The sequence below is a fragment of the Natator depressus genome, chromosome 10, assembly GCF_965152275.1.
Source record: "Natator depressus isolate rNatDep1 chromosome 10, rNatDep2.hap1, whole genome shotgun sequence".
In the NCBI taxonomy this organism is placed as follows: domain Eukaryota; kingdom Metazoa; phylum Chordata; order Testudines; family Cheloniidae; genus Natator; species Natator depressus.
The window spans coordinates 16,557,703-16,568,010 of NC_134243.1; the positions used below are offsets into that span (position 1 = coordinate 16,557,703).

At 47.5% G+C, this 10,308-nt stretch overlaps 1 protein-coding gene across 1 annotated transcript; it reads left to right on the top strand.

Moving 5' to 3' along the window:
* Positions 1-9,084, top strand: LOC141994642 (zona pellucida sperm-binding protein 2-like). Its single transcript, XM_074964873.1, has 18 exons — positions 1-47; positions 137-213; positions 432-515; positions 592-686; positions 1,092-1,253; positions 1,842-1,886; positions 2,147-2,311; positions 2,774-2,870; positions 2,973-3,154; positions 4,184-4,313; positions 5,382-5,563; positions 5,639-5,730; positions 5,832-5,956; positions 6,360-6,549; positions 7,882-8,017; positions 8,097-8,193; positions 8,744-8,833; positions 8,945-9,084. The coding sequence occupies exons 1-18, from the start codon at positions 1-3 to the stop codon at positions 9,082-9,084; spliced, it is 2,136 nt and encodes a 711-aa protein (XP_074820974.1).
* The last annotated feature ends 1,224 nt before the right edge of the window (positions 9,085-10,308 follow it).

Consider the following 10,308-nt stretch of genomic DNA (forward strand, 5'->3'; position numbering starts at 1 on the left):
ATGAGGTTGCCTGTATTACAGCTAGGCTGGTCCTTTTACAGCATGTGGTAAGTGTGGGGTGGGTTGGTTAGGGTTGTGTATAGGGAGGGTTCCGTTTGCTGTGCTGGCTTCTGAGCATCTTCTCTCTTGTTTGCAGGCTGCTTCTTTTACTTGGTTGCCTTATAGTGCCCTTGACAGCTGGTGTTACTAGTTCCATGGCTCTAGACTTCCCAGGTAACCAGGGCATTCCCCTGATCATGGTTGGAGGGGGGGATGGGGGTGGACTTGTCTTGAGGCTGATAGGATAGTTTTACTGACCCTGGGGTGTGTTCCTGGGGTGACTCTCCTCTGTTTGTTGGAGTGAGTGGGTTTTAGCATACTAGCAGCCTGTATGCTGTCTACTATCCTGTGTTGCAAGGAGTTGATATCAGACTGCTCACTTCCTCTTGTAGGGATGGTGTCTTGTCACACTGACAAAATGTTGATTGGGTTTCCCAGAGAGCTTGGAAGCAACTTCTGGCAGGTCCATGTAGTTGGTATGTATTGCTGCATGTTTAGCTAGGCTCCCAAGGCAACTTCTAGCAGCATAGCTGACCAGCTTCATCTTTCTAGATGCAAGTGGTGAAGAGATTGTAGACTGTGACTACATGGTGGATCATGAGAGGCTGACGCTAACTGCTCTGTATGTGAACTGCACCAGACTAGAGGTAAAACTGTCCCTCTGCTTTGGGAACATGCTCACTTGACAGAGGCTCTAAAGTGACTCCTACTAAGTGACCCAACACTGTAGTTGGGTCATGTAATGTACCCTCTCTCTTTCCTGGAAGACTCCTTCTCCCCAGAGCACCCATTGAGGTGGTGCTTCCATAGAATAATGACTAATTGAATGGCTCCCAACAAATCAAATTCCTTCCTTTGAGTAAGGATGCAAATATAGAGCCATTTTTAAAAACTAACCCTGTCTCTTCTATAGACAGCAACTTCAGCTGAAGTAAATTCTCAACTTGAACATGTGGCCTGTGAGGCCTGGCTCTAATTGCTGATCTGAGGCAACCTCTAGTAATGTAAAACTGCCACTGTCTTATTCTGACCAATGTGTTCTCTTGCTATAGCATGACCAACACCAGCTGCGACTAGAGCTGCTGGTGCTCAACAAAACCATTGCAAGGGACAAGAATGTAACCTACAGTATTGGCTGTGATTCTCTTCAAGCAGATGAAGTCGTCCCTACTATTTTTACAGGAGCTACAAACTGTACTAAAGACTTCATGGCAGTAAGTGGGGCAGTTTGACAATCCCTTGGAAAGGGAACTGCTCTCAGCTGTAGAGAGGAGTCTGACACCTCAATGGCATCTCAGTCAAATCGTAAAGATGTGTCTGTAGACTCTCTTTGGGTGGTGGGAGTAAGGAAACAAGACTGACTGACAAGCAGGGTGATAGTGGATTTTCCCCTTCCTGATCTGTGGGAAGACTCAGGTTAAAGACTACCTTCTTATTTGTAAAAACTCTAGCTAGTTACCTTTACCACCTCCTTTGTGTGGGCTTCCCTGGCTAGGCTTGGCACAGCTTACTGAATTATGTAGACGCCTCTATTGGCTAATGCCCAGTAGCTGCCAACCTGGGCACAGGTGCACTAAACTACAGGGGGAGAACAGCATTTGCTGCTTCCCCACCTTGTTCCTCCAGAAACAAGCCAGGCCTCTAGCCACTGCAGCACTCTTCCTCAGAAGACTCCCCGAAAGCTTCCATTCCTCTCATCGGTTAGAGGCTCCTTGTTCCATTTACCACGGAAAGCTTGCTTGGTATCTTCTTCTCTTTGAACAGTGTGCTTTGCAGTCAGCTGCTGTCCTGTTCTCTTTCAGGTTGTATTTCCAAGACTCCTTCCCAGTTTTGCTGACGAACACATGGTATGAAACTTTGGTCAAATTGGGGGCTGGGTGTGCAAAGTAACATGCCTCTAAAGTAGAACTGCTGCATGTAGGAACTGCCACTTTGGTGATGCTTGCTAAAGTAGCAAACTGGACCCTTCAGTATCTCTCTAGTGTTTGTTGGTTAGCCAAGCTGCCACTCACAGCAGTCTTAACACTTCTTAAAGATAAGAAGAATAACCCCCTTGTCTGGTAATGAAAAACCTTATGCCTGACTGACCAGAAGTCTCAAATTGCAGACTACAGAATCTCAGATGGCCTGGATACTGTCCATAGATGATGGAACACGAACACACAGGCTAAGCCTTAGGCAAGCCATGCAGCAAGGGTATACATTCCTAGCTGACAGCAACAACCTAATCTTCCAGGTTTCTTTTGGTGCAACTGGAGTCACCTCTTACAAGGTAGGTGCACAAGCCTGTCTAGAGGCCAAAAGGCAAAACTTGCCATAGGCAAATGATGGTTTCTATAAATAGAAACCGTGAGAAGTCTCAGGCTTCTGAGGCTCACTATTCTGAGCTATTGGGGCAGTCTGATTAGTCTGACTCTACATGCAGTCCATGAGGGCATCTGGAAATGGGAGTGTGTGAGAGCTACCTGCCTACTGAAACAGCTGCCGCTTGACTTCTGGCTATGACTCCATGTGGTGCATGAGGGCCTAGAATGGAGCTTGTACACCCTTCCCCAGAACTCCTGTGTGTAGGAGTAATGTGAAACAGCTAGGGTGTATCTCCAGTGGCTAACCTCTGAAGTCGCTTCAGAACTACAGCCTGGCTCACTGAATCCTAATCGACTTCTCTTATACCTGGCACTGGGAACTGCACTGTGAATAACCTGCTGTTCTCAACCGTATCTATCCTCTGCAGCAAGACAACCAGATGCTATATACTGTGGCATTCAAGCTTTCATATGGGCCTCCTGACCAGCGGCTAACTGTAGAATCAAGAATGATCTGTGCACCAGGTAAAACTTCCTCTCCTCACAGCGGAAGCTGGTCCCTCCTCTGACCCGAGAGGGACTTGTACCTTAAAATATCTCTGGAAACTAACAGAGCTATTCTTTCAGGTCCAGCAACCTGTAACTCCACACACATGACTGTTGCCATCCCAGCTTTCCCAGGGATCCTCTCTGCTGTGAGTATAGACAACAGAAACATTCCCATGACCCAACTCCAAGCAAATGGAATTGCTCTGGACACCAGAAGGGGCATGAAGCTGCACATCAGCAAAAGAATCCTGAAGTCCAGAGTAAGCTCCCTACAAACTAGTAATCTCTCCTTTAGGAAAGGTCACAATTGCCATTCATTCTTTTTGAAATGAACTGCAGAGTACTGGAGTAGAGAAGGATTTAGTTACAATCAGTCCGACTGAGGCATCTGTCTGGTCAGTGCCTTGGTATTGACTCCAGTCAGATCTTCTCATGCCACCACTTGGCAGCTGTATGTATTGTGACCCTCCCCCCGCCAACACAACCACCTCAGTCTTCCTAAGCATAACCTCTAATACAGCTAGAACTGTCTCCATTATGGCAACCTCCTTCCTGACACCCCCACAAGCCCCATCTCTACCAGCGCTCTCCAGATACATCTCCTAGAAATCTTCTTTGTGGACCATTCTAGCAAGGTCTGTCAACAAACTACCCCTTGCTACCTCATCAAATTCAGGCTGCTTGTTCTAGTATCCACAGTCCTGATCCTTCCCTTGTCTTGTCATGCCAGTAGCTCAACCCCTGGGCTTGCCTGGACAGGTGTCATGTCTGCTACTCCTAATCCTGAAGCACCATCCTGAAATTCTCCAGAAGGATATAGATTATCCCCAAGAGGAAGCTAGCCTAATAGGCTTAGATATGAAGAGGGAGGGAATACCATGCTGTGTTGCTGCTGATAATGTCCATTTGGGGTCAGGAATGGTTCTGTGGACAGAACATAGCATGCTGCAATCTGATGCCCCTAAGTAAGAGTGAGTTCCAGTTGAAAGAAAATGGACCACATGCTGACTCTCTGTAAGGCCAAAAGTACATTTGAATGGCTCACTTGGAAGGTCCATCTAGGTCTAACATGCATCGTTCCATGAACAGACACTTCAGTTTCAGTCAGTAACTGACACTAAACTCTCCAAATCCCTATTACTTGACGCAGGAGACATATTAGAATGGCGGATAAGTATCCTTCTGAGACACTAATATTCCTGGCTAGATTAGTCCCGTCTAAATGACTGATTCAGAGGCCAAGTCTTAACTCAACTGCTACAAACTGTCATGGCCTCCCTCTCTTCCAGCTGTATGAGGAGAGCTGCTTCGGACTTCAGTCATACTTGGCATCTCTAAGATTAGCTTTCAACTTGCATGGAGAAATGGTGTCAATGGTGACTTATCCAGAGTGTCCCTGTGACCAACATGCACCAATAGGTAAGACGGTCTGTTTATCCTGGGAACTCTTTCTGTAGTAGTGCAGCTTTAGCTGTCCCTGAACTGCTGATCAACATGAGAGATGTCAAGCTTCCAAGATTTGCACTGTTGCAACTCAGTGGCTCCATGAAATGAATTTCCTTAATGCAGGAGACTGAGTAAGCCCTCAGCATGTTACGCTATGAATCTGGAGCGTCCATCTTTGATGGGAACACTTAGCCATAGGTTGAGCTCAGCTACAAGTGCAGATACGTCTGGTGCAAACTCCTAGTAGCTGGCAAGAGCAACTTCCGATGTAGGGGCTCTCTGTAGCTTTGTCTTGGAGCCCATTTAGTTGCGGTCATGTTTCCTGGGTCAAATATAGATGTCCTTACCACAAAGGAAGGACTGTTTCTTGGGTTGACATTTGGGTGACCTGGACATGACCTACTGCTTGGTGATGGGAGGCTTCACACAGTCTGATCACTTAACTCCTCTGAGAATCCACGTAGTAATGACAGCTCCCTTTTCGTGGAGGTGGCAGAAGGCACAACCAATCACAACTCCATCTGAGGACTTCTCCTTCTCCCCCCCCCGCCCCATTTTGCAGCCAGTCAGCAGCTACTGGAGGGCTGTTTGTTCTGCCCTGCTCCACCCCTTTAAGGATTGGCTCTGGTCCTGTGACACCCAGCCCTTGTTTACCTGCTCTACGGAGTAGGTGGTAGACTAGAACCAGACACCAGGTTCCCTTGCCTGAGCTGGTTAGGGCAGGCTAATGGGTAGACTCCAGCCTACCCTCCAATCTGATTCATCCTCCTAGAGCACTGCTTTGTGAGCAGTTTATGGGTCCTTGAGCTTCCGGGCATGAGCTGTTGCAGGATCCTTGCCCTCCAGATTATGCTCTATAAAATGGAGACCAGGGACAATCCAGTAGGTGCAGAACAATTCCTAGGGTCGTCAGGGCCCCTGCACACACAGCTCAGCTAAAACACTCGGTGTAGTTCCTCACTGAACTGATGCAGGGGCTGCCATAGCCCCATGTCCTGGAGTCCCCTACAGCAACCCATCCCAATTCCTTGAATGTTTCAGCGGCTGTGTGCACTCAGGATGGCTACATGGACTTTGAAGTACAGAGTGACAGGACAAAACCAGCCCTGGACTTGGATACCATCAGGCTAAGAGATCCTACATGCAAACCAGTCTTCAAGTCTCCCTCAAATGACATGGTTCGGTTTCACGTCCCACTGAACAGGTGTGGGACAAGGCAGAGGGTAAGTGTCAGGACAGTGACTGCTAAAGGCGCTCCAGTGGCAGGGCAGTCACTAAGACTCCTGTATCCCCTGTAGTTTGAAGGCGAGAGGACAACTTATGAGAATGAAGTGCGTGCCTTGTGGGCAGATCAACCGCCACGCAGGATTTCTAGGGACAGTGAATTCAGGTCAGTCCACAACTCTGCTGGTGACAGCCCATCGCAACACTAAGCAAAGTGACTGACTGCAAATAGCCAGCTAACCTGATGCTGCGCATTCTGTCTTTCAGGCTGACCGTCGTGTGCACCTACAAAAGTGGTGATGCGTCCCTGAGCATAAGGATAAGCAGTCTCCCTCCTCCAGTTTCTTCAATAAACCAGGGTCCTCTCTCCTTGATCCTGCTGATCTATCCAGGTAAAGCTTGCATCTAGCCGCAAATTGTGTCCAGGGCAGAAATGAAGCGATTCCCTCCATAGTCAAAGGAGCTCTTCAGTCCCTACTATCCAGAGAAGTAGACCCAGAGACATTTTGATATCTGGGGGTGGCATGATTCCATCACTGCTGGTCTGTGACCTAGACCTGGCAGGCTAGGTTTTAATAGAGCCTCTTCGTGTGGGGGAATCCAGTAGGGATGTTGGGTTAAGGAAGCTTTTTCTCTCCCTGTGCAAGGAGTTCACCTAAAGCACCCACTAGCTGTGTCCTTCTAGGCACCTACAGTACCAGACTTCTTACACAGCTGGCTGCTTCATCTCTCTAGATTGAGATTCCGACCTATTGTGAACTGGGCTGTCAACTCTGCCGTACTTGGTTTTTTCAGATGACTCCTACATGGAGCCCTACAGTGACGACCAGTACCCTATTGTGAAATATCTGCGGCAACCAATCTTCTTGGAAGTGCAAGTTCTGAACCGCAATGACCCCAACATCCGACTGGTACTGGATGACTGTTGGGCAACAACATCGCAAGATCCAAGCTCTCTGCCCCGGTGGAACATTGTTGTGGATGGGTAGGTATATTCCAACTCCTGTAGGAACATAGATGAGGCTGGCCTGCTCAAGTGTTTCCCTGAAATGCTATGCAAAGGCTTGTTGGAGCTGTGAGCGCCATGTTCCTCACATGGATGTGGGAGCAAAGGGTTGCTGTCTGGCTATGATCTGATCACACAGTGTAGGTCGCTCTAGCCTTAGGTCAAGCTAGACATTTGAGAGTGCACATGCTCAAGGCCTGAGTGTGTAAATGCTTTGATACTAAACTGGGAGGAGTGGTAGATAGGATACAGAGGGACCTAGACAAATTGGAGGATTGGGCCAAAAGAAACCTGATGAGGTTCAATAAGGAAAGTGCAGGGTCCTGCACTTAGGACGGAAGAACCCAATGCACAGCTACAGACTAGTGACCGAATGGCTAGGCAGCAGTTTTGCGGAAAAGGACCTAGGGGTGACAGTGGACGAGAAGCTGGATATGAGTCAGCAGTGGGCCCTTCTTGCCAAGAAGGGCCCATGGCATTTTGGGATGTATAAGTACAGGCATAGCGAGCAGATCGAGGGACGTGATGGTTCCCCTCTATTCGACATGGGTGAGTCCTCATCTGGAGTACTGTCCAGTTTTGGGCCCCACACTACAAGAAGGATGTGGATAAATTGGAAAGAGTCCAGCGAAGGGCAACAAATGATTAGGGGTCTGGAACACATGACTTATGAGGAGAGGCTGAGGGAACTGGGATTGTTTAGTATGCAGAAGAGAAGAATGAGGGGGGATTTGATAGCTGCTTTCAACTACCTGAGAGGTGGTTCCAGAGAGGATGGTTCTAGGCTATTCTCAGTGGTAGAAGAGGACAGGACAGGACAAGGAGTAATGGTCTCAAGTTGCAGTGGGGGAGGTTTAGGTTGGATATTAGGAAAATCTTTTTCACTAGGAGGGTGGTGAAATACTGGAATGCATTACCTAGGGAGGTGGTAGAATCTCCTTCCTTGGAAGTTCTTAAGGTCAGGCTTGACAAAGCCTTGGCTGGGATGATTTGATTGGGGATTGGTCCTGCTTTGAGCAGGGGGTTGGACTAGATGACCTCCTGAGGTCCCTTCCAACCCTGATATTCTATGAAATGCCAACTGTCACTCAATGGCTCACAACTGAGGTGACTCAAAACCTCAATGAATTGCTGTCCTAATGCAGGCTTCCAAGCTCTGGCAGATCTCTAGGGAACAGTATTGAGGGTCTCTTGGGTAATGGACTAAATATTAAACTGGAATGTTAATGATGCAAACCTTCCAAGACTCTTCTTGCCTGACATCAACTCTGACCTTTCTGAGAAGCTGCCTTTCTACATGATCTCCTGTAGGTGTGACTATGAACTAGATAACTACAGAACCACATTGCATCCAGTGGGCCTAGCAGTCAGCTATCCCAACTATCGCCAGAGATTTGAAGTGAAGACCTTCGCCTTTGTAGCGGGTGACAAGGCTCTCACTAGCCTAGTAAGTGCAGTCCCTCTAGCGCTAGCTGAAGGCTTGGGCTTCCTGTGCTCCAAATGTCTCTCCCTTATCTTTGCTCTAGGTGTACTTCCACTGCAGTGCTCTTCTCTGTGACGGACTTCATCCAGACTCCCCTCTGTGTTCAACACGATGTCCTCCCTCAGCCAGAAACAAACGAGGTAGGATTTAATCACTGCTGGCAACTAGAATGTCACATAAACATGCTGTCCTACCACAGCAGAATAATGTAGATGTGAAAGGGAACTTGCTAGGTCTCCTAGTCTCCCACACTCAACCAGGATTAAGTACTAAGTATCTAGCCCAGCTCTACTTTCCTTTAACAACCACCAGTGACCAATTCTGCAAACCATCTAGGTAACTTAGTTCCAGTGCCTGCCTACCCTTGCAGTTTGGTTAGGAAAGGTTTCTCTCCTAATGTCTATCACAGCAAAGGATGTTTAGAAGCCCCTTATTGATTCTCCTGATAAAGAAGGTGATCTGGCACTGTGGAAAGTCTTCAAGCATGTCAAAGTAAGGTAGCGCTCAGTTGTCTTTTCTGGACTAAACAACCCACTTTTCCACCTTCTTGTAGGCCATGGTTTCCTAGACTTTGAAGCATTCCTATTGATGGTCTCTGGACAGACCTGGAATATAGCCAGTTAGCTTGCTATATTTGTGGGTTTCCAGACCCCAGTTAGTCAGAATTATGTGGTGACAAATCTCTTGCAGATGTTGTTGTGGTGCAAGCAGAGAACTCCGGTGTAGCAAGCTTACCTGGTCCTGTTCGCTTTGTAGCAGATGAATGGCCTTCAACCCAAGGTATGGAACAAATGCCCTCTCCTTGACCTAACTGAGGCATGTTGTTGCCAAGCCAAGTTATGGCATAATCTGGCCACTAATTTGTGGTTCTACCTTTTTTCCTCCCTACAGAAGAAACTCCACTGAGAGAAGGAGCATGGACCACTGTAGTAGCAGCAGCTACCATGGTCCTTGGCCTGATGGCCACTGCACTGGTGTCAGTGGCTCTCTTTAAAAATCTGAAGAGGACAAAATCTGTAATGGGAAAGTGATACGCTAAATGACTTGTGATAAAATAAACTGCTGGTGCACTAGTTCATGGTGGACTCTCTCCTTTATTTCAGAAGTAGCCACTTCTAGTTTCCAACAGAAGCCAGTGAGACTTGGCTCATCTCTAAAGCCCAGACAAACCAGCCAGCCAGTCCCATGGTACAAAATGTTAACTCAATAGTAACTGTGCTAGCCTGACAACTGTCCTAATTCCATTGTTTAATTGTCATAAGTACCTATTCTACTATACAGCTGCTCCTTACTGTTCAGTTAATGTAGTAGGGTGAAGGCACTTGTATTGTTGCTGGTGTTTTAGAGCCCTTCTCCTGTAGCTAGATGCAGCAAGGAGAGACTTGAGCCTAATCTCAACCTAACCTACAGTCCTCATTGAGGTGACAACCCTGGGACTTGGTCTTTGTGCTAAAGAGCTCCATGTTTCCTCTGATCCTATCCACAACTCAACCAGTAGAAGTTAATGCCCGTCAGTACATCCACAGTAGCAGCAAGGTAGATCTAAAATGTAGGGCTAGTACACAGACTCTTGCAGGAGATCTGGTGTTCTTTACACCAACCGCACCATGTCTAGCACTAATGAAACCAACACTCCTAGTGCCTATTACAAAAGCAATTGGACTCACTACACTAGACACCATGGGGCATTTTTGAAGAGACAACTGCATTCTAGAAAATGTTGTGCTGTCTGTCAACCTTCCGCTACTCTTCTAGTTAACCCAGGCAGTTGCAGGGCTAGGGTCTCCAGCCACGCTCTGTGTAGCTCAAGTGTCCTGGCATAGTGGTGGTGACTCTTGCAGATATTGGCCACTACACTAGGCTTAAACTTAGGCCAGCAATAGGGGTTTCATAAAGCGGTCCTCCATAGCTGTGGTCTTCTGTGAACACCAGCTCCCAAAGCTGCAGCAGGCAAGAACAAACTGTAGTCCTGATTTTCAGAATTGGCAATACTTGCCCTACACAAAACATAGAGCCATGCAGCAGTTGTTGACCAGTAACTGGACCTAGAAATGTAGACTCGTCCAAAACAAGATCTTGGTAAAATCAGCCCTGTCCCTTCTGAGTCTTTGACAGGGTTATTTTGGCAACATCTCTTCTCTGACAATTCCATGTGGGCTGAGGTACCTATGCTACATGCAGAAAGTGACAATTGATCAGGAATAGGCAGTTTTGTGCCAAACGTGTGGGGGTGGGAATGCAGGAGTTGGGCTTGG